At 45.9% G+C, this 24,987-nt stretch overlaps 1 protein-coding gene across 1 annotated transcript in view; it reads right to left on the reverse strand.

The window, feature by feature from the left end:
• Positions 1-24,987, reverse strand: part of LOC124595851 (acyl-CoA Delta-9 desaturase) — a 179,931-nt gene that overhangs the window by 92,526 nt on the left and 62,418 nt on the right. The window contains exon 2 of the mRNA XM_047134758.1: positions 16,736-16,962. Coding sequence (XP_046990714.1) covers positions 16,736-16,962 — 227 coding nt within the window. The remainder of the gene's footprint in view (positions 1-16,735; positions 16,963-24,987) is intronic.

The raw sequence follows: 24,987 nt of genomic DNA on the forward strand, positions 1-24,987 counted from the left end.
GACACAAGAAAAAACTAAAGTGTGTTTCAAAAAGAGCGCCTGTTTTGAAACGGCTGGTAAGTTTTTGATTGCCGGTTGGTGACATTATTTTGATTCGTTTCTATTTCCAGGAACATTTCTCACATTCGGAGTCTAACCATGGAACAGTTCACTTGTGCGCAACGTATGCTAATCGTGAGAACGTTTTATCAGAATGGAGAAATTTAAAGCAGCAACTGTCAGGCGACTTCCCGCGGATCTAGGGCGTAATGAGGCACTGAATGAATCAACAGTTCGTAGACTTGTGAAAAGGTTCTTCGAGACAGATTCAACAGTAAACCTTAAAAGTCGTTGGCGTCGTCGTTCTGGCCGAAGTGAGCAGAGTATTGCGGTGGTTCGTGACTGTGTGGCTATTAGCCCAATGAAATCAATTCGTCACTGTTCCCAACAATTGAGTTTAAGCTGTTCTTCAGTACGGAGAATTCTCCGGTATGATTTCCATTACCACTCCTATGAAATTCAGTTGACGCAGCAGCTGAAAATGATGAATCATCAGAAGAGGCTGCAGTTTGATGACTGGATTCTGAGAGGACGACAGCTTCGCAAAAAATCATCGTCAGTGATGAAGCACACTTCCACTTACATGGTTTTTTGAATAGCAGAACTGCCGTATCTGGGGGCTAGAAAACCCTTGCATGATTCTAGGCAGGGACACTCACCCACAACGAGTGACAATTTGGTGCCGCTTTTGCTCGGGCAGCGTCATCAGCCCCTATTTTTTGAAGATTAGGCAGGACAAGCTGTGACAGTCAATGGACACCGATACTGTACGATGATAAGGGAGTTCTGTGGATTCATTTGCATGGAATGGGCATCGAAGATTTGTGGTTTCAGCACGATATTGCTAATTGCCTTACTTCCCGCGAGACAATTCAGTTGCTCCATGAACGGTTCCTAGATTGCCTCATTTCGCGCACTGCTGATAATCAATGGCCACCAAGGTCATGTAACTTATTTCAGTTTGAGTTTTTGTCTGGGGTCATCTTAAGTTGATGGTATATGCCAATAAACCTCGAAACATCCATGACTTGAAAGAGGACATTCGACGAGTTGTCAACGAAATGGATGTGGAAACTTGTCGTGCAGTCATAGTGAATTTCTTGGGCAGAGTTCTTGCTTGCCAGGCATATGCCTCATATTTTTCATACATAAAACGTTAAGGTGGATGAACGTGTTTACGTATGTTGTTTGTATTTTTTGCGAAAATAAACTTCTTGTTTTGATTTATCAAAACCCGTCCTCTTTTTGAACCACCCCTGTATGTAATGTGGCGAGGAAACTGATGCTCGGTGTATGACCTCTTCCCGAAAATGTAGGAAACATATACTGACGGAAAAAGATCACAACACCAAAAAACAATTAATATAGAGTAATGAAATTTCGTAAATACATACGCTACTGGCCATTAAAATTGCTACAACAAGAAGAAATGCAGATGATAAAAGGGTATTCATTGGACAAATATATTATACTAGAACTGACATGTGATTACATTTTCACGCAATTTGGGTGCATAGATCCTGAGAAATCAGTACACAGAACAACCACCTCTGGCCGTAATAACGGCCTTGATACGCCTGGGCATTGAGTCAAACAGAGCTTGGATGGCGTGTACAGGTACAGCTACCCATGCAGCTTCAACACGATACCACAGTTCATCAAGAGTAGTGACTGGCGTATTGTGACGAGCCAGTTACTCGGCCACCATTGATCAGACATTTTCAGTTGGTGAGAGATCTGGAGAATGTGCTGGCCAGGCTAGCAGTCGAACATTTTCTGTATACAGAAAGGCCCGTACAGGACCTGCAACTTGCGGTCGTGCATTATCTTGCCGAAATGTAGGGTTTCGTAGGGATCGAATGAAGGGAAGAGCCACGGGTCGTAACACATCTGAAATGTAACGTCCACTGTTCAAAGCGCCGTCAATGCGAACAAGAGGTGATACGCCAGTATGGCGATGATGAATACACACTTCCAATGTGCGTTCACCGCAATGTCGCCGAACACGGATGCGACCATCATGATGCTGTAAACAGAACCTGGATTCATCCGAAAAAATGACGTTTTGCCATTCGTGTTACCAGGTTCGTCGTTGAGTACACCATCGCAGGCGCTCTTGTCTGTGATGCAGCGTCAAGGGTAGCCTCAGCCATGGTCTCCGAGCTGATAGTCCATGCTGCTGCAAACGTCGTCGAACTGTTCGTGCAGATGGTTGTTGTCTTCTAAACGTCCCCATCTGTTGACTCAGGGATCGAGACGTGCCTGCACGATCCGTTACAGCCATGCGGATAAGATGCCTGTCATCTCGACTGCTAGTGATACGAGGCCGTTGGGATCCAGCACGGCGTTCCGTACTACCCTCCTGAACCCACTGATTCCATATTCTGCTAACAGTCATTGGATCTCGACTAACGCGAGCAGCAATGCCGCTATACTATAAACCGCAATCGCGATAGGCTACAATCCGACCTTTATCAAAGTCGGAAACGTGATGGTACACATTTCTCCTCCTTACACGAGACATCACAACAACGTTTCACCAGGCAACGCCGTACAACTGCTGTTTGTGTATGAGAAATCGGTTGGAAACTTTCCTCATGTCAGGACGTTGTAGGTGTCGCCACTGGCTCCAACCTTGTATGAATGCTCTGAAAAGCTAATCATTTGCATATCGCAGCATCTTCTTCCTGTCGGTTAAGTTTCGCGTCTGTAGCACGTCATCTTCGTTGTCTAGCAATTTTAATGGCCAGTAGTGTATGTCTGAGTAACATATTTAAGTGATTAACGTAGCAAAATCGCAGGTTAATGTAAACACGAGGTAAGGCATAGAGAATGTGAAATGCTGATACATTAATAACCGGTTTAATCGCCAGAATGTTGAATGCAAACGTGCTTGCATTATGTCGTACAGATGTCAGTTTGTGAAATGGAGTTCCATGCTTGTTGCACTTGGTCGGTCAACAAAGAAAGGTTAATGCTATTTTTGGATGATGGATCAATGCTGTTTGTTGATGATGCTGGAGTTGTCCGACGACGCTCGAGTGGAGACAGATCTGGTGATCAAGCAGGCTAAGGCACCATGTCGGCACTCTTTAGAGCGTACTGGATTACAACAGCGGCATGTGAGCGAACGTTATCCTTTTGGAAAACACTACCTGGAATGCTGTTCATTAATGGCAGCACAACAGGTCAAATCGCCCGACTGACATACAAATTTGCGGCCAGATTACTTGGGATAACCATGAGAATGCTCCTGTTGTCATAGGAAATCGCGCCCCAGACCAAATCTCTTGATGTAGATCCAGTGTGTCTAGCATTCAGTCAGGTTGGTTGCAGACCCTAAATGGTCTCCTTCTAACCAGTACACGGCCATCATTGACACCGAGGCAGAACCAGCTTTCATCAGAAAACACAAAAGACCCCCATCCTGGCTCTCACAAACTTCACGGTAAGGTTTCTAGCTGAGTGAATGTCTTAGAGCAAAAAACATATTTACATTTTTGGTCAAGATCAGTAAATGCCGGCACTCAAATATCGAAGATTACTAGGGTCGTTCAATAAGCAATGCAACACTTTTTTTCTCGGCCACTGTCGGCTGAAAATGAACAATTTGTAGTAGGACGTCGTGGAATATTACTGCATCAGCACCAGGAAGTTCCGGTACGTGGCAGCGCTATACGTAGCCTTCAAAATGGCGTCTGTAACGAAGGTGCGTTCCAAGCAGAGAGTTACTTTCGGTGGAAAACCGGAGCAGCGCAAATGTTTATAGGCGCTTGCAGAATGTCTACGGAGACCTGGCAGTGAACAAAACCACGGTGAGTCGCTGGGCGAGGCGCCCGTCATCATCGCAACATGGTCTCGTAAACCTGTCCGATACCCCGCGTGCCGGATGGCCGCACACAGCTAACTCCAGCAAAGTTGGAAAGAGCGGATACTCTCATTCGAGGTGATCTATTAATGACAATCAGACACCTCACTGCTCAAATGGACGTCTATGTTGGTACTGCTGACACACTCGTCCACCAGTTGTTGTCCCTAATCCACCATACAGCCCGCATCTCGCACCTCCCGGCTTCCATCTGTTTGGCCCAATTAAGAATGCACTGTGAGGGAAGCGGCACTCGAATGATGGGGTTATGATCCAGCAGGACGTTGGCTCCAACGTCCACCAGTAGAGTGGTACCATGCTGACATCTAGGCCTTGTAAGGCGGCATAAGGCCGTCACATTGAACAAAGATTATGCTGAAAAGTAGGATCTTGTAGCCAAAAGAATGAGGAATAATACTGGGTACTAGAATCCTCAACAAAACCAACCTGCTTCCAGAAAAAAATGTGTTGCATTACTTATTGAACGCTCCTCGCAGAACCGAAAATGGATGAATATATGTTCGTTTACAATGGATTATTCGACCTTTACAAGGTGCATTTGTATTATTTGAAAGCCTGAAAGTTACTACTGTAGTTTCGAAACTAATTCTAACATGGCAATGGGGCACATTTACGCACTATTTTGCATGGCCATCCTAACTAATACTCCAGTCAAGGAAACTTTAAGACAACAGCATTTGGAAACGCAATATAAAAGAACGAAGTCCCCGTAAAATAGAACTTAGACATTGCTAAAAAGAGCTATTTGAACCTAATGAAACTCTAACAGAAATAATTAATTCTATGAGAGCAAGGACTGATAGGGGCAAGAAATTGGTAAAAACAAGAACAAGGAAAAATGGAGATAGGCCTACTTCTGATCTCACAATTAGTTGTCTGCCCAAAGGCAGGTTTTCACATCGTAAATCTGCATGCTCTCCTGTCTTCTGCCATCCTCTTCAGGTCCGCGTGATTTCCGCTGCCCTTTACATCTACATCTACATTATTACTCTGCAGTTCACAATTAAGTGCCTGGAAGAAGGTTCAACGAACCAACTTCAAGCTATTTCTCTACCATTTCATTCTCTACCGGCGCGCGGAAAAAACGAGCACTTAAATCTTTTTGTGCGAGCTCTGATTGCTCTTATTTAACACTGATGATGATTTCATCATATGTAGGTGGATGCCAACAGAATATTTTCGCAATCGAATGAGAAAATTGGTAACTGAAATTTCACGAGAAGATCTTTCCGCAACGAAAAACGCCCTTGTTTTAATGACTGCCATTTCAATTTGCATATCATATCCGTGACACTCTCTTCCCTATTTCGCGATAATACAAAACAAGCTGCCCTTCTTTGAACTTTTCCGTTGTCATCTATCTTTTTGCATCTCCAACTTCCTCTCAATATTCTCCGACAAACTAAATATTCCAAAGCGTCTGTTAGCAAGCACTCCCGTCTCGACAAATGTCCCATCCTGTTATTCTACCTTTCTCTTACAACCTGCAGCACCCTGATGAAGAGGCTGAAAATTTCCATTGTATTTACTGCTAGAAACGATACAACCTTTCAAAAAGAAATCAAGAATGGGTCCAGTATCTTCTACGTAAAAGGTGGGGTCACGGCGACTGCGCCACAGGAACCCCATTTTGTGTGTGTATGTCTGTGCGTAAACTGCAACTCGAACAATATCGAATAGGCCTTTAATTAACATTCAGTCCTCTATGTAGATCACATTATGCTAACAGGTGGAAGCTCACCAAAAAATTTGTTTATTGCCAGTAAAATTATTGTGTTTTACCGTGTTAATTGGGGACACAAATGGAGCCCCCTAGAAGATCGAATAAAAATCGGGCATCCCTGGAAACGCCATGCAGCCGGCTAATCTTTCTAAAACCAATATACCAAGGAGGGACGTCTATGTGAACAAAAGATTCTTTTCAGAACCAATCTTAAAAATGACTTCAGTTAACATTGAAGGTTTGTCTGCAAATGAAGAACTTTTACTCTCTGACATGTGCAGCAAATGTAAATGCGAGCCCGCATCTCGTGGTCGTGCGGTAGCGTTCTCGCTTCCCACGCCCGGGTTCCCGGGTTCGATTACCGGCGGGGTCAGGGATTTTCTCTGCCTCGTGATGGCTGGGTGTTGTGTGCTGTCCTTAGGTTAGTTAGGTTTAAGTAGTTCTAAGTTCTAGGGGACTGATGACCATAGATGTTAAATCCCATAGTGCTCAGAGCCATTTGAACCATTTGTAAATGCGATATTTTAATCTTGCAGGCACTAGTTCCTATGACACATTTATTCAGCTTACGAGACGAATGTCTCGAAAACACATCCCTTGAGACTTTAAGAAGGAATACCTAGCTGGATTTAATGACAACATACAAATAATCCTAGGAAAGTACAACCAATACCGATCCTTTCTCTGAAGGCACCTTGGAGACTGGAGAGGAGCTGCTCCGAACCTTAACCACTAATAGAGGGGAGAAGTGATGTGACTTAATCACACCACTGGATATGAAACAGAACAGCAGACAAAATTCCAGTCTGCTCAGGAATCTCAGCAATGCCTCAACAAGCTCCAGGACACTTCAGACTGGTGTTTCGCCAAACCAAATCGCCCATCAGCTTCTACTCAGTGAGAAAGTCACCCACAGATTGTCCCGTATTTCTGTCATAAGAGACCTGGAAAATGAACACCATTGCCGACCGGTGTGGCCCTGCGGTTCTAGGCGCTTCAGTCTGGAACCGCGTGACCGCTAAGTCGCAGGTTCGATTCCTGCCTCGGGCATTGATGTGTGTGATGTCCTTAGATTAGTTATGTTTAAGTAGTTCTAAGTTCTAGGGGAATGATGACCACAGATTTTAAGTCCCATAGTGCTCAGAGCCATTTGAACCATTTTTTGAACACCATTCACTTGAGGCACATTTCACAGCTGAGGACCTGCAGACGGTAATCGATGAAATGGAAAATGATAAGGCAGCCGGCCAAGATGATTTAAGGATCGAACGAATTAAATGCTTTGGGCCAAAAACTTTTAGATGACTAACGGAACAACTGCATCAAAACCACGTGGATCCACAGAATCTGGAGAAAACCAAGAGTGGTAGCCCTATCAAAACCAGGCAAGGATACAATAGATGTTAAGAACTTTCGTCCAGTATCTCTGCTGTGCCTCCTGTTCAAGCTCATCGAAAGAATGGTGCTGAATATAATATCCACATCTGTAGATGGGGTCCTAAGGCCTCAACAAGCCGACTTTAGACCAGGTCGTTCTTGCACTGTGCAAGTTCTGAATTTAACCCAGCACACTGAAGATGGGTATGAGAGAAAGCAGGTGACTGATGTGGCTTTCACTGATTGAGCGCAGCCTATGGTATTGTTAACCACAGCATGCTGATATATAAGGTTTACCATGTGACTAAAGCTTTTGGATTTTCAAGAATTGTGTAGTGTGTACTACAGAATAGGCACTTCGCTTCTATATTACCGTGCAAGGAAAAAATAGTAGGTGGAGAAATCAAAAATATAGCCTCGCTCAGGACAGCATATTAGTTCCATAGCTGTTACATATTGAACAGCAATGGAGCTAATATGCTGCCCTGAGCGAGACTATATTTTTAGTTTCTCTGCCAACTATTTTTTTTCCTTGCATGGTGATATAGAAGCATATACACCAACGACCAGCTAACGCATTCTGATGGTAGGCAGATTATAGATGCTCATGACATGGCCGTAAGTGCCCAAAGGAGTACCTTCGAGGAAGTGGAGGAGACATTAACTAGCAGCCTTGAAATGCTGGAGGATTACTATCACAAAACCACGTGAAACCAAACCCATCAAAGACGCAAGTTTGCAGTTTCCACGTGAGGAATAAGGAGCCTTAAAGAAAACTCCGTGTGAGATGGAAAGAGCGAGAGCTGGAGCAACTCTCAAATACTTAGGCATGAAGTTGGACAGACATGTGTCACTTAAACATCACTGTTTGGACTTTAAGTAAGAGCTCAGTGCTAGGAATAATATTATTTGTAAACTGACCAACACAAACTGTGGTGCTGACCCACAAGTGCTTTGAACAACAGCCATTGCACTCAGTTTGTTGGCAGCTGAATATGCCACATCTGTGCGGAAGAATTCAGCCCATGTGTAACACATTGATGTGGCTGTAAATGAGTCATCTTCCTTCATATCAGGATGTTTGAGGCCCATGCAGACAGATAAGATTTATCCTCTAATAGGAATAACTCTCCCCATTGTACAGCTGAGATGGAGAGGAAGGAACAGATGACAGATAATCGTCACCCTCTGCACAGGCACCAACAACAGCCGAAGCAGCTTTGCTAAAAAAAAAAAGAAAAAGCTTCCTTTAGACGTCAGAGCCAATCAAATTCCCCATCGAAAAGGAGAGACTCCAGCTCTGGAAAGAGGTAATACCAAATCCTAGGCTGGAGCTGAAGGAAGAATTTGTGGCTGGAAGTAACAATTCCTTCAAAACCTGGAAGGCTCTCAACAGGCTGAGACCTAGGATCTCCAACTGCAAGTGTAACCTTGCCCAATGGGGCTACTTTGATGAGGAACCACTACATAACTGTGGGCATACCCAAAATGGACGGCCACCTAATGACGTGCCCAGACCTAAAAAAAAAAAAAATGGTTCAAATGGCTCTGAGCACTATGGGACTTAACATCTTAGGTCATCAGTACCCTAGAACTTAGAACTGCTTAAACCTAACTAACCTAAGGACATCACACACATCCATGCCCGAGGCAGGATTCGAACCTGCGACCGTAGCAGTCGCGCGGTTCCGGACTGCAGTGCCTGGAACCGCTCGGTCACTGCGGCCAGAACCTAAACCTCCGCACAAGCTTTACCCCACTACAGTGACAGCTAGCTAATACTACGCCATCTGGATAGCTGATCATTGAGCATTGACTTACACTAGATTTTAATGTATAGTATTCTAAATACAGAAAATAAATAAACCATGTTAATTTGTGTGAGTACACGTGTCATGTAGTTTACTGCCAATAAAACGTACATGATCCAGACACATTAAAGTGACCACTGCCTATGTTCGACATTAACGTGCAATAACCATTCACAGATGCTAGGTGGCAGCACTAGCAACGGAAGGGATATAAAGCATGTCAGGGGATGTGAAAAACAATGCAGTCATTGTTGTAAAGTGGAAATGGGGTGGTTTATTTGATGTTCAAAAGGGCATGCATAATCACTGGCTTTTGGTCCAAGAGTGGAAGCATCTCCTAAATGCCTACATTTTTTAAATGTTTGTGTGTCGCTGTGGTTAAAGTAAGCTATACATGGCAAAATGGCACTATACAAAGCCGGTGCCAAGGCAACTGTAGTGCACCATGGGCCACAGATGACAGGGGAGAACGACATCTACGAAGACGTGTTTGGGCGAATAGACACGCAAAAATTGTTGAGCAATTGGTGACCTACATGAACCAAGGGGCTACCAACAGCATCCTCTCAATGAGCAGTTGGTGAACATTGCTGCGTATGAGCCTCTGCAGCAGGTACCTGGTTTATGCACCCATGCTGACTGCTGTTCATCAGTGAGGAAGACTGGAATTCTCATGGCAATACCGCAAGTAGGTGTCCACTGAGTGGCGACAGATGGCATATACAGCGCTAAATGCCCAAAGGCAAACACCCTGCAACAAGCGTCTGAAGGATAGATGCCAGAGGAGGGAGTGTTATAGTCTGAGGAATGATTTTGTGGCATTCCCTGGATGTTCTCGTCATTCTGGAGGGCACAATGGATCATCACAAACATGCATGTGTCACTGGGGACCTTGTACGTCTCTACATGCAGTTTGTTTTTCCTTGGCACAATGGCGTCTACCAGCAGGTCAATATAACTTGTCAAACAGCTTGCTGTGTATGGGCGTAGTTTGAAGAGCACCAGGATGAATTTACCGTGCATCAATCGCCACCACACTCCCTGGATTTAAACTTAATTTGCACCATGGACCCTCAGCCGAGAAACTTAGCACAGGTGAGTGCAGCACTTGAGCTGGCATGGCCCGACATCCCTGTCTGTACATTCCAGAACTTCACAGACTCTCTTCCTACATGTCTCGCAGCAGTCAGTGATGTAAAAGGTTGTTATTCAGGGTTTAGACAGGTGATCACGTTCATGTGACTGGACAATTTTTTTGAAAAGTTTAGAAGTGTGTTTTGTTTGCTCATTATTGTGCTCTACGATATACTTAAACATGATCCCATAGGAGTGTGAACCTGCCCTACAGACTAGGCATATTTATGCACTCGACTTGATGCTACATAAAATTATTTTGCTTTCTTAAATGTGCAACGGCCTTGCAGCAGTGGATACACCGGTTCCCGTGAGATCACCGAAGTTAAGCGCTGTTGGGCGTGGCCGGCACTTGGATGGGTGACCATCCAGCCGCCATGCGCTGTTGCCATTTTTCGGGGTGCACTCAGCCTCGTGATGGCAATTGAGGAGCTACTCGACCGAATAGTAGCGGCTTCGGTTAAGAATACCATCATAACAACCGGGAGAGCGGTGTGCTGACCCCACACCCCTCCTATCCACATCCTCAACTGAGGATGACACGGCGGACGGATGGTCCCGGTAAGCTACTCGTGGCGTGAAGACGGAGTGCTTTCTTAAATGTGATGTTGAGTTGGAATTACACTGATCAGCCAGAACATTGTGAGCACCAACCTGTTATCGATATAAATTCGTCCGGGCGATAGCAGCATCTCCTGGTGAGGAGTGACTGCTCGTCAGACACACACACGGCGCATCTAGTATCATTAAGCATGTCGCCTGTGTGTAGAATGGGAATGTCACGCAACTTATCTGAGTTTGACTGAGGGTAGATTGTTTTTCTTCTTCTTCCGTGTCCGGATGCACCAATTATATCTTCCCTTCCCAGTAATTAGCAACGTAGATTGCTTTGTCATTGACTTTCAAAATATCATCTTTAGTGCATGTTATAGACATATCTGGGCAGATCAGTAGGTGGTCCAAGTCCTGTATTGCTCCGCATTCACACCTATCGCTATCACTGTAACCCCATTTAAATAGGTTTGATTTGCACCCAGTTACTCCAGTGCGCAGCCGGTTTAATGACCTCCAAGTTGTAAAAGGTAGTTGAAATCCTCCAGATCCCTCCTCGAGTAGTTCCATTGTGGAGTGTGGCACCATTTCTTCCCAGAGAGATAGCCGTCTTGCGACGGGCTTGGTGGCGAGCTCTTCAGTAGTTTCCATGAAACTCCTGCGGGATTTCAGCCGGACACGTTGTTTTCGGTGCATATACATCGGGTGTCGAGGATCATTCTTTTGTTTTGATCTTTCGATCTCGGCGGCTACTTGTCTGCGGATAGTGGGTGGTGCTATGCCTATGATGGGGTAAATGATGTCTGTGGGAGTTGGTTTGAGGCATCCTGTGGCAATACGTACAGTTTCGTTTACGGCGACGTCAACTTGCTTAGCGTGGGCAGAGTTCCTCCAAACTGGCGCCGCATATTCCGCAGCTGAGATACTCAGCACCAGACCTGTGGTGCGCAAAACATGTGGTTGAGCCCCCCACGATGAACCTGTTAGCTTCCGCAGTATGTTGTTCCTGGCACAGACCTTTTTTTTAGTGTTGTGACAGTGCTGCTTAAAAGTAAGTGCTCTGTCCAATGTTACTCCCAGGTATTTTGGGCTGTTTGTATGTTTCAGCTCTTCCCCTTGCCACATGACTCGGAGTTTCCGTTTGGATTGTTTGCTCCTAAGATGGAAGGCGGATACTTGAGATTTACTGGGGTTTGGTTTGAGATTATTGCCGTCGTAATAGGTAGCAAGTTCTGTTAAGGCTCCTGTGAGATTCTCCTCCACTTGTTCAAAGGTTTTATCCTGTGTGGCCACTGCTGCATCATCAGCATATATGAACATTCGTGTCTGGTGGCTGATGGGAAGATCATTGGTATAGATGTTAAATAATATTGGAGCCAAGACACTGCCCTGTGCAAGGGTAGATTGTAATGCCCTGGAGACTCGGCACGAGCATTTCGGAAACTGCACGACTTGTCGGGCATTTGGGGAGTGCTGTGGCGAGTGTCTTCAACATGTAACGAAACCAAGATGAAACCCCAGCCAGAGGTTGGGGGGCTGGGCGGCCACTACTCGTTACAGATGCTGGACGTCGTAGGCTGAGCAGACTGGTAAAACAGGACAGGCGGCGAACTGTGGCGGAACTAACATCAGACTTTAATGCTAGGCAGAGTACAAGTGTGTCTGAACAAACAGCGCTCCGAACACTCCTAACGATGGGCCTCCGCAGCCGACAACCTACGTGCATGTGCCAAAGTTAACACCATGACACTGGTAACTACAACTGAAATAGGCACATGACCATTGGCACTGGGCGCTGGCGCATGGCAGAGCATTGCACGGAATGGTGAATGCTGATACCTTTTTCATCACGCCGATAGGGGGTCGCAAAGCCATCTACATTCAGGGAAACAGCTCAGTACGAAATGAAAGCAGGTTTCAGAAGGACAATGGGAGACTCTTTTAACGAATTTGAAAGCAATATTTTACCTGCAGATTCTAAAAATAGCCCCAAAAAATTTTGGTCGTGCGTAAAGTCTATGAACGCTACAAATAATTCAATACCTTCTCTTGCTGACAGTACGGGTAATGTAACTGATGATGATAAACAGAAGGCCGAAATTCTAAACCTAGCTTTCAAAAACTCATTTACGATAGAGGACTGCAGCACCATTCCCCCTTTCAATTATCGAATAAACGAAAGGATGGCTGACATAGTGTTTAGTGGCTCAAATGGCTCTGAGCACTATGGGACTTAACATCTATGTTCATCAGTCCCCTAGAACTTAGAACTACGTAAACCTAACTAACCTAAGGACATCACACGACACCCAGTCATCACGAGGCAGAGAAAATCCCTGACCCCGCCGGGAATCGAACCCGGGAACCCGGGCATGGGAAGCGAGAACGCTACCGCACGACCACGAGCTGCGGACAGTGTTTAGTGTATCGGGGATTGTAAAACAGTTAAGATCCTTATACGCCAGAAAGGCATCTGGCCCAGACGGTATCCCTGTAAGATTTTATGTTGACTATGCTACAACTATAGCTCCATTCTTATACGTGACCTATCAGAGGAAAGTTCCACGGGACTGGAAGAAGAGCCAGGTCATAGCAATCTATAAAAAGGGTAGAAAATCGGATGCACATATTTACCGGCCAATTTCACTGACATCGATTTGTTGTAGAATCATGGAACATATTATGTGTTCAGACATAATGACCTTTCTAGACTCTGAGAAGCTCATCTGCAGAAACCAGCACGGTTTTAGGAAACGGCGGTCATGCGAGACACAGCTGGCCCTCTTTGTGCATGATATACAACAGGCTCTAGATACCGGCTCCCAGGTTGAATCCATATTTCTCCACTTTCGAGAGGCGTTCGACTCAGTTCCGCACTGTCGCTTGCTACAAAAATTGCGCGCTTACGGTCTATCCAATGACATATGCGGTTGGATAGAAAGTTTTTTAACAGACAGGGAGCAGTATGTCGTCCTGAACGGGGTAACTTCAACAGAAACAAAAGTAAGTTCAGGTGTGCTCCAGGGTGGCGTAATAGGTCCTCTGCTTTTTACGATTTACATAAACTATCTGGTTGATAGTATTGACAACGGCCTTAGACTGTTTGCCGATGATGCTGTAGTCTATAGGAAAGTAGTATCACACGAAAGTTCTGAACAAATCAATGAGGATTTCCAGAAAATAAATGCGTGATGTAATGACTGGGAGTTATCTCTCAATATTAGTAAGTATAACCTACTGCGTATAACAAGGCTAAGATCCCCATTAATGTATGAGTACAAAATAAATGATCAGTCTTTGGAAGCGCTAACATCCGTCAAGTATCTGGGTGCGACTATTCGAAATGATCTCAAATGGAATGATCAGATTACACAAGTAACGGGTAAGGCGAACTCTAGATTGCGGTTTATTGGTAGAATCCTGAAGCGATGCAGTCCTTCAACAAATGAAATAGCTTACAATACGTTAGTTCGTCGAGTATTAGAGTATTGTTCGTCTGTATGGGACCCTTCCAGTTGGGTCTGATTCAAGAGATTGAGAAGGTCCAAAGAAGAGCGGCAAGATTCGTGATTGGTACTTTTAGCCATCGCGAGAGCGTTACAAATCTCATAGAAAGCTTGAAATGGGACACGCTTGCAGATAGACGACGCGCTAAACGGAAGGGGCTGCTCACTAAATTCCGAAATCCAATCTTCACCGAGGATGTAGAGCATATATTATTACCACCAACTTTCAAATCGCGTAATGATCATCATTCAAAGATAAGGGAAATAAGAGCTCGTACTGAGGCGTTCAGACAGTCGTTTTTCCCTCGCGCGATCCGCGAGTGGAACAGAGGGAGGGAAATATGACTTAGGCGCGAATTGTGCCCTCCGCCACACACCGCTTGGTGGCTAGCGGAGTATATATGCAGATGTAGATGTAGATGTAGATGCATTGCGGAACGGAGGCAAGCTGGTGACAGCTCCATTATGCTCTAAGGAACATTTCCGTGGGCATCCACGGATCCAGTGAAGCTCCTGTAAGGCACCATCACAGCAAAAGAGTATCGTACACTGGTTGCAGACCACATACACTCCTTCATGACGCTCATGTTTCTGACGGCAGCTGTATTTTTCAACAAAATAATGAGCCACGTGACAGGGCCAGGTGTGTGATGGAGTGGTTTGAGGAACACAGTGGCGAGTTCCAGTTGATGTGCTGGCCCCCCCAAGTCGCCATATCTGAACCCGATCAAACACAACTGGGATGTGACTGAACGTGGCGTCAGAGCTCGTTGCCCCCCAGTGGAATTTACGAGTATTAGGTGACTTGTGTGTGCAGATGTGGTGCCAATTCCAGCAACCTACCGAGGCCTCATTGCTTCCACGCCACGATGCGTCGCCGCTGTTACTCACGCTAGTTCCTTCTCTAAATCCTCGCACGAACGAAAAAATGGCTGACATCGAAATAAAAGGAATAGAAAAGCAACTGAAATCACTCAACAGAGGAGAGGGAAGTCCACTGGACCTGACGGGATACCAATTCGATTCTACACAGAGTACGCGAAAGAACTTGTCCCCCTTCTAACAGCCGTGTACCGCAAGTATCTAGAGGAACGGAAGGTTCCAAATGATTGGAAAAGAGCACAGGTAGTCCCAGTTTTCAAGAAGGGTCGTCGAGGAGATGCACAATACTATGGGCCTATATCTGTGACATCGATCTGTTGTAGAATTTTAGAACATGTTTTATGCTCGCGTATCATGTCATTTCTGGAAACCCAGAATCTAATCTGTAGGAATCAACATGGATTCCGGAAACAGCGATCGTGTAAGACCCAACTCGCTTTATTTGTTCATGAGACCCAGAAAATATTAGATACAGGCCCCCAGGTAGATGCAATTTTCCTTGACTTCTGGAAGGCGTTCGATACAGTTCCGCGCTGTCGCCTGATAAAGTAAGATCCTACGGAATATCAGACCAGCTGTGTGGCTGGATTGAAGAGTTTTTAGCAAACAGAACACAGCATGTTGTTCTCAATGGAGAGACGTGTACAGACGTTAAAGTAACCTCTGGCGTGCCACAGGGGAGTGTTATGGGACCACTGCTTTTCACAATATATATAAATGACCTTGTAGATAGTGTCAGAAGTTCCATGCGACTTTTCGCAGATGATGCTGTAGTATACAGAGAAGTTGCAGCATTAGAAAATTGCAGCGAAATGCAGGAAGATCTACAGCGGATTGGCACTTGGTGCAGGGAGTGGCAACTGACCCTTAACATAGACAAATGTGAGCGGATTGGCACTTGGTGCAGGGAGTGGCAACTGACCCTTAACATAGACAAATGTGATGCATTGCGAATACATAGAAAGATGGATCCTTTATTGTATGATTATATGATAGCGGAACAAACACTGGTAGCAGTTACTTCTGTAAAATATCTTGGAGTATGCGTACGAAACGATTTGAAGTGGAATGATCATATAAAATTAATTATTGGTAAGACGGGTGCCAGGTTGAGATTCATTGGGAGAGTCCTTAGAAAACGTAGTCCATCAACAAAGGAGGTGGCTTACAAAATACTCGTTCGACCTATACTTGAGTATTGCTCATCAGTGTAGGATCCGTACCAGGTCGGGTTGACAGAGGAGATAGAGAAGATCCAAAGAAGAGCAGCGCGTTTCGTCACAGGGTTATTTGGTAAGCGTGACAGCGTTACGGAGATGTTTAGCAAACTCAAGTGGCAGACTCTGCAAGAGAGGCGCTCTGCGTCGCAGTGTAGCTTGCTGTCCAGGTTTCGAGAAGGTGCGTTTCTGGATGAGGTATCGAATATATTGCTTCCCTGTACTTATACCTCCCGAGGAGATGACGAATGTAAAATTAGAGACATTCGAGCGCGCACGGAGGCTTTCCGGCAGTCGTTCTTCCCGCGAACCATACGCGACTGGAACAGGAAAGGGAGATAATGACAGCGGCACGTAAAGTGCCCTTCGCCACTCACCGTTTGGTGGCTTGCGGAGTATAGATGTAGATGTAGATGTAGAGGTGGACGTATCGACTAATAGGTAGGCCGTCATAATATTGTGGCTGGTCAGAGCGTACCGAGTTCATGTTGTAAGACTAGTTTTAAACACGATAAATCTAGCCAAAAAGTTCCGAGAAGAATTCCACGTAAATGTGTCCGGTTCAGCCGCTGAGTCCGACTGACACGAGTACTGTGGCTACTTACCCCAGAGCCAGGTAACAAGGCTGGCCTTCCAGACGATGGAGGCGAGCGACAAGATGGCGCCGGACTGAATGTGCAGCACGGCGACCACGCGGCCCCAGTCGGTCTCTCGCGGCTCCCACTCCTCGGCGCTGTCGCCGCCGTCCGCCTCAGCGCGGCCGCTCGCCGTAGCCAGCTGCTTGCCGCGAGCCGTCATCCCGAACAGCTCCACCCCCCGGGCCGCTGTCTTCCTGCGTACAGAGCAGCAGACTCTAAAACGTGCACCGAGGCGACAAAAGTGATGGGATAGCTCCTAGTGATTTAAATAATGAAAACTGCACCAGTTACTTACACTACTGGCCGTTAAAATTGCTACACCAAGAAGAAATGCAGATAATAAACGGGTATTCATTGGACAAATATATTATACCAGAATTGACATGTGATTACATTTTCACGCACTTTGGGTGCATAGATCCTGGCAAATCAGTACCCAGAACAACCACCTCTGGCCGTAATAACGGCCTTGATACGCCTGGGCATTGAGTCAAACAGACCTTGGATGGCGTGCACAGGTACAGCTGCCCATGCAGCTTCAACGCGATGCCACAGTTCATCAAGAGTAGTGACTGGCGTATTGCGACGAGCCAGTTGCTCGGCCACCATTGACCAGACAGACGTTTTCAATCGAACATTTTCTGTATACGTAAAGGCCCGTACAGGACCTGTAACATGCGGTCGTGCATTATCCTGCTGAAATGTAGGGTTTCGCAGGGATCAAATGAAGGGTGGAGCCACGGGTCGTAACACATCTGAAACGTAACGTCCACTGTTTAAAGTGCCGTCAATGCAAACAAGAGGTGACCGAGACGTGTAACCAATGGCACCCCATACCATCACGCCGGGTGATACGCCAGTATGGCGATGACGAATACGCGCTTCCAATGTGCGTTCACCGCGATGTCGCCAAACACGGATGCGACCATCATGGTGCTGTAAACAAAACTTGGTTTCATCCGAAAAAATGACGTTTTGCCATTCGTGCACCCACGTTCGTTCGTTGAGTACACCATCGCAGGCGCTCCTGTCTGTGTTGCAGCGTCAAGGGTAACCGCAGCCATTGTCTCCGAGCTCATAGTCCGTACTGCTGCAAACGTCGTTGAACTGTTCGTGCAAATGGTTGTTGTCTTGACAACGTCCCCATCTGTTAACTCAGGGATCGAGACGTGGCTGCACGATCGATTACAGGCATGCGGATAAGATACCTGTCATCTCGACTGTTAGTGATACGAGGCCGTTGGGATCCAGCACGGCATTCCTATTACCCTCCTGAACCCACCAATTCCATATTCTGCTAACAGTCATTGGATCTCGACTAACGCGAGCAGCAATGTCGCAATATGATAAACCGCAATCGCGATAGGCTACAATCCGACCTTTATCAAAGTCGGAAACGTGATGGTACACATTTCTCCTCCTTACACTAGGCATCACAACAACGTTTCACCAGGCAACGCCGTACAACTGCTGTTTGTGTATGAGAAATCGCTTGGAAACTGTTCTCATGTCAGCACGTTGTAGGTGTCGCCACTGGCGCCAACCTTGTGTGAATGCTCTGAAAAGCTAATCATTTGCATATCACAGCATCTTCTTCCTGTCGGTTAAATTTCGCGTCTGTAGCACGTCATCTTCGTGGTGTAGCAATTTTAATGGCCAGTAGTGTATTCTTGTGAACAAATGTACAAATTGCACTTGCAAATGAGAATAAATTCTCGAAACGCGTTGTGTTAAGAAGCAAAAAATAAGTAACTAGTGCAATTTTCACTATTTCAATCTTGAATGTCAAAATTGCAGACTTTCCAAAAATATATAATATGATGAGCGAAATATCTCCTAATATCGTGTCGGACCTCCTTTGGCTCAGCGTAGCGCAGCAACTCGATGTGCAATGCACTCAAGTCGTTGGAAGTCTTCTGCAGAAATATTGAGCCATGTTGTCTCTAAAGCCGTCCATAATTGCGAATGTGTTGCCAGTGTAGGATTATGTGCACGAATTGACCTCTCAATTGTGTCCCATAAATGTTCTATGGAATTCATGTCGGGAATCTGGATAGCCACACGATTCACTCAAATTGCCGAGAATGATCATCAACCCAACTGCGTAGAGTTGTGTCCCTGTAACATAGTACATTGCCATCCATAAAAATTGCATTGTTGTTTTGGAACATGACCTCCATGAATGGCTGCAAATGGTCTTCAAGTAGCCGAACATAACCATTTCCAGTCAATGATCTCTCCAGCTGGACCAGAAGACTCTTTCCCTTCCCTGTAAACACAGTCCACACCATTATGGAGCCACCACCAGTTCGCACAGTATCTTGTTGACAACTCGGGTCCATGGCCTCATGGACTCTGCACCACACTCCAACCCTACCACCCCCCTCATCAACTGAAATCGGAGCTCATCTGACCAGGCCACAGTTTTACTGTCGGCTAGTGTCCAACCGATATGGTCATGAGCCCAGGAGATGCATTGCAGGCGATGTCATGTTGTTAGCAATGGCAGTCGCGTCGCTCGTCTGCTGCCATAGCCGCGCGGGATAAGCCGAGCGGTCTCAGGCGCTGCCGTCATGGACTGTGCGGCTGGTCCCAGCGGAGGTTCGAGTCCTCCCTCGGACATGGGTGTGTGTGTTTGTCCTTGGGATAATTTAGGCTAAGTAGTGTGTAAGCTTAGGGACTGATGACCTTAGCAGTTAAGTCCCATAAGATTTCACACACATTTCTGCTGCCATAACCCATTAACGCCAAATTTCGCAGCACTCTCCTAACAGATACGTTCATCGTATGTCCTACATTGATTTCTGTGGTTAATTCACGCAGTGTTACTTGTCCCTTAGCACTGAGAACCCTACTCAAATGCAGCTGCTCTTGGTCGGTAAGTGAAGGCCGCTGGCCACTTGGTTGTCTGTGGTGACAGATAGTGTCTGGAACTGGTATTCTTGGCTCTTCTTGACACTGTGGATCTTAGAATATTGAATGCCCTAACGATTTTCGATATGGAATGGCCCATGTGTCCAGCTTCCATCTGCTAATTCCCGTTGTACAATCATAATCATGTCGGAATGCTTTTCACATGACTCACCTTAGTACTAATGATAGCTCCGCCAAGGCACTGCCCTTTTACACCTTGTGTACGCGATAGCTCCGCCAACTGCATATGTGCACATCACTATTCCATGACATTTGTCACCTCAGTGTGCCACACTTGGCAATGAGTGGAACTTGTTTTTGGAATTTCGATTGCAGTAGCAAAAATCCTTTACCAAAGAAAAACGAGCTTACGACTGTGGTCTCAAAAGTTTTCGACCTCAACGTGAATATTGTCAGCAAAAGTTGGGGAATTTGTTTGCGTATGTGTAGCAAGGCACTCACCAAAATTTCATCCATTTTGGGCACGCAGTTGTTGTTTGACAATCATTTTAGTGGGTCGACGTGAGTAGTATATATATATACATATATATATATATATATATATATATATATATATATATATATATATATACACTCCTGGAAATTGAAATAAGAACACCGTGAATTCATTGTCCTAGGAAGGGGAAACTTTATTGACACATTCCTGGGGTCAGATACATCACATCATCACACTGACAGAACCACAGGCACATAGACACAGGCAACAGAGCATGCACAATGTCGGCACTGGTACAGTGTATATCCACCTTTCGCAGCAATGCCGGCTGCTATTCTCCCATGGAGACGATCGTAGTGATGCTGGATGTAGTCCTGTGGAACGGCTTGCCATGCCATTTCCACCTGGCGCCTCAGTTGGACCAGCGTTCGTGCTGGACGTGCAGACCGCGTGAGACGACGCTTCATCCAGTCCCAAACATGCTCAATGGGGGACAGATCTGGAGATCTTGCTGGCCAGGGTAGTTGACTTACACCTTCTAGAGCACGTTGGGTGGCACGGGATACATGCGGACGTGCATTGTCCTGTTGGAACAGCAAGTTCCCTTGCCGGTCTAGGAATGGTAGAACGATGGGTTCGATGACGGTTTGGATGTACCGTGCACTATTCAGTGTCCCCTCGACGATCACCAGTGGTGTACGGCCAGTGTAGGAGATCGCTCCCCACACCATGATACCGGGTGTTGGCCCTGTGTGCCTCGGTCGTATGCAGTCCTGATTGTGGCGCTCACCTGCACGGCGCCAAACACGCATACGACCATCATTGGCACCAAGGCAGAAGCGACTCTCATCGCTGAAGACGACACGTCTCCATTCGTCCCTCCATTCACGCCTGTCGCGACACCACTGGAGGCGGGCTGCACGATGTTGGGGCGTGAGCGGAAGACGGCCTAACGGTGTGCGGGACCGTAGCCCAGCTTCATGGAGACGGTTGCGAATGGTCCTCGCCGATACCCCAGGAGCAACAGTGTCCCTAATTTGCTGGGAAGTGGCGGTGCGGTCCCCTACGGCACTGCGTAGGATCCTACGGTCTTGGCGTGCATCCGTGCGTCGCTGCGGTCCGGTCCCAGGTCGACGGGCACGTGCACCTTCCGCCGACCACTGGCGACAACATCGATGTACTGTGGAGACCTCACGCCCCACGTGTTGAGCAATTCGGCGGTACGTCCACCCGGCCTCCCGCATGCCCACTATACGCCCTCGCTCAAAGTCCGTCAACTGCACATACGGTTCACGTCCACGCTGTCGCGGCATGCTACCAGTGTTAAAGACTGCGATGGAGCTCCGTATACCACGGCAAACTGGCTGACACTGACGGCGGCGGTGCACAAATGCTGCGCAGCTAGCGCCATTCGACGGCCAACACCGCGGTTCCTGGTGTGTCTGCTGTGCCGTGCGTGTGATCATTGCTTGTACAGCCCTCTCGCAGTGTCCGGAGCAAGTATGGTGGGTCTGACACACCGGTGTCAATGTGTTCTTTTTTCCATTTCCAGGAGTGTATATACAATAGGAAGAGTGGACAAAAGCGAGTGTCGAGCTGTCATTAGATTTTTGTTTTTGAAAGGTAAAACGCCTACGCCAATTAAACACGAGATGGATGCCGTGTATGGGGACTCTGCACCATCATTTACCACCGTGAAATCTTGGGCAGCTGAAATTAAACGTGCCTGTAGCAACTTGGGTGACGATGAATGTTCGGAACGGTCGAAAACTGAAACGCTGACGATAATGTTGTTCAAGTGCACCAAGTGTTGTCAGAGAACTGTCGAATTAGGGTGTGAGAGATAGCAGAGGCTAAGAGAGTACCTACAGAGCGTGTCTATCTAATATTAATTGAAAATTTAGGTTTGAGAAAGCTCACCGCGAACTGGGTGCCACGGTTGCCCAGTCTGCGTCGTCTCACACATCAGCGGTTGCCATGGCAAAAATCGACGTATTGTGGTTTCATCCGCTTGACCACCCCCTTCACTCACCAAAATGGTTCAAACGGCTCTGAGCACTGTGGGACTTAACGTCTGAGGTCATCAGTCCCCTGGAACTTAGAACTACTTAAACCTAACTAACCTAAGGACAGCACACACATCCATGCCCGAAGCAGCAGGATTCGAACCTGCAACCGTAGGGCTCGCGCAGTTCCAGACTGAAGCGCCTAGAACCGCTTGGCCACATCGGCCGGCTCCTTCACTCACAAGATCTAGCACCGAGTCACCATACGGTGACGAGTTAACGAGATGGGAGCATCACTGGGGGAAGGTTATGTTGGAAAATAAAAATAAATTTGAGGAAAAAAGATCTTATTTCTTTGTTCAGGATTGCTTCACGAGAGTCCAGCTACATTCTATTCCTTTCGTCAGTCCACTAAATATTCACGAACTAAAATATTCTTTCTGCATTGGCATTATGGGTTTGGTATTGCAAACAAATTTCTTGCAGTTATTACTACCTTCGCGTACCGCTGAAGATGGTCACCGTAAAAAAACCGCACACGTTTCTCATGATACTACAATGGTGCCTCGTTTACATCATTCCACTTATGAAGATTTTCTGAAAAGAAATATGTCGATATATCGAACTAATCAAAGTGAGGGGAATCATCGATTTTTATTATCTCCCCTTCTAATAAGAAACTACGTCTGTAACACTTCCCCCATTTTGGCACTATCTTCAATAATATCGAATCAGCCACCGACAGTAATGGTGAATAGATATTCTATACAAGTGTCATACAATATGTCAACTTCTGCTGATTGTGTTACTTCTATAATAAGCGTCAATGTATTTGAAGTTCGGCACTGCATTTTGCAACTCAGTAGCAACATTCGATAATGCGAAAAGCCACTGGTACAATTACAGTGGCAAGGGGCGCTACAGTCGGATAGTTTTCACAGCTCTCCTCAAGTTGCAACGCCTGGAACGGTTACAACAATACAATTACTCTCCATCCACAGAACCGTGCAAAATAAATTATAGTTTCAGTATAGCAATATTTATACTGTGATTACTGTGGGACTATGGAGGTTGGAGAAATAAGCTAAAATATATTATTTTTGTGTTTTATTCCATTTAGTCGAGGGAAATTTGTAAAAAAATTATAGAATTTCGTAAAATATATTTAAAAACTGAATTCCAGGACTTTTGGGCCACCCGAAACATTTTTCGGGATATTATATGCTATGATGAAAAAACCAGGACAATCCTAGATTTCTGGGGCATTTGGTCTCCATAGCACGCCCATGGTTAGTAAGTGTGTTACGTACAAAAACTCAATGAACGAAGTAAAACGATTTATACTGTTACCGTTTCAAAGCAACACTTTCCCTCCTAAATTTGAAGAACTTAAATGTTCATGAAGTAAAAACACACATTTTTGTATTACGCAACATGGTCAGATTCATTCAACACTGAAGCGTATTCACTCTGTTAACCATCTCATGCCAATGTCTGGTCGCCTCTAATTATTATCCACATATTTTATGCAAATGGATGTCCATATATCAAAAAAAGTTTTGCATCACCCCAGTTCCCAGAACTCCTGAAGATAGACGTTGACTGTGGATATTGTATCACAGACACAGTCCCTTTGACTGTTCAGAGATGTCACTAAACCCGCCCGAAGATGTAAACAACCACGCCTGAGCAGCTCCGATTAGACGGAGTGGGTCCGACAGCCGATCAGTTCCAATCATACCACCAGGAAGGGGGTACACAGCTCGTGTTGTCTGTAGTTCAACCATGCCTAAATGGTCAATACCGCTGTTCGATCGCGTGCGCATTGTTACTTTGTGCCAAGAAGGGCTCTAAATAAGGGAAATGTCAGGCGTCTCGAAGTGAACCAAAGCGATGTTGTTCGGACATGGAGGATATACAGAGAGACGGGAACTGTCGATTACATGCCTCGCTCAGGCCGCCCAAGGGCTACTACTGCATTGGATGACCGCTACCTACGGTTTATGGTTCGGAGGAACACTGACAGCAACGCCACCATGTTGAATAATGCTTTTCGTGCAGCCACAGGACGTCGTGTTGTAACGACAACTGTACCTATAATAATTTTTTTCTTTATGAATTTAGATAAATTAATATAAGCAAGGTTTTAAAAAAAAATTTTTTTTCGGTTCGTATCGTTATGTTAAAGAGACTGTGAGCAACTTTTGAAATGAATATTATTTTTTATGTTAGATTTCGAATAATGTGGTAATCAAAGGAAAGTGTATTTAATGTTAAAACTGTTGTAAGATGTGAAAATTGTAATTTATACACTTGGTCCATACGTAGGTAATGCATTAGGATATGTGTAGTAGAAAACCTGTGGTGAATACCCTACCTTCAGGGGAGCGGGAAAAGGTGGAGGCAGGCGAGGCGGGAAAACGCACACTGGCGCGGTTCGTCACAACGGGCACAGTAACACAGTCGGAGGCGAGCAACAGTCGGAAGTACACGTACTGTACCGAGGAGGCTACCCAGGAAAAGTGGATTCCATTGAGCCTCGGAGGAACCGATTCCGACGACTACTTGGCATGGCTATATTCTGAGGCACGAAATTGGAAAGATTACGACGCTAAGAAGATGGAAAGTGCCGATGTTGTGTGAGCCTTAGCCGTGCTTGCATGTGTGCCGTGCTGCCCGCTATCTCGCTGCCCGCCATCCGCCGCACCGACTTGCACAGGTCAAACATTTATTTCATCTTTAGAAGTGTATCTGTGTGGACCAGTGTCGAAACTGTTTCTAATGGTTCAATAATAACGTGACTTTTACCAGAATTGCATTAGCCATGACTTATCCTGATCACT

The sequence above is a fragment of the Schistocerca americana genome, chromosome 2, assembly GCF_021461395.2.
Source record: "Schistocerca americana isolate TAMUIC-IGC-003095 chromosome 2, iqSchAmer2.1, whole genome shotgun sequence".
In the NCBI taxonomy this organism is placed as follows: Eukaryota; Metazoa; Arthropoda; class Insecta; order Orthoptera; family Acrididae; genus Schistocerca; species Schistocerca americana.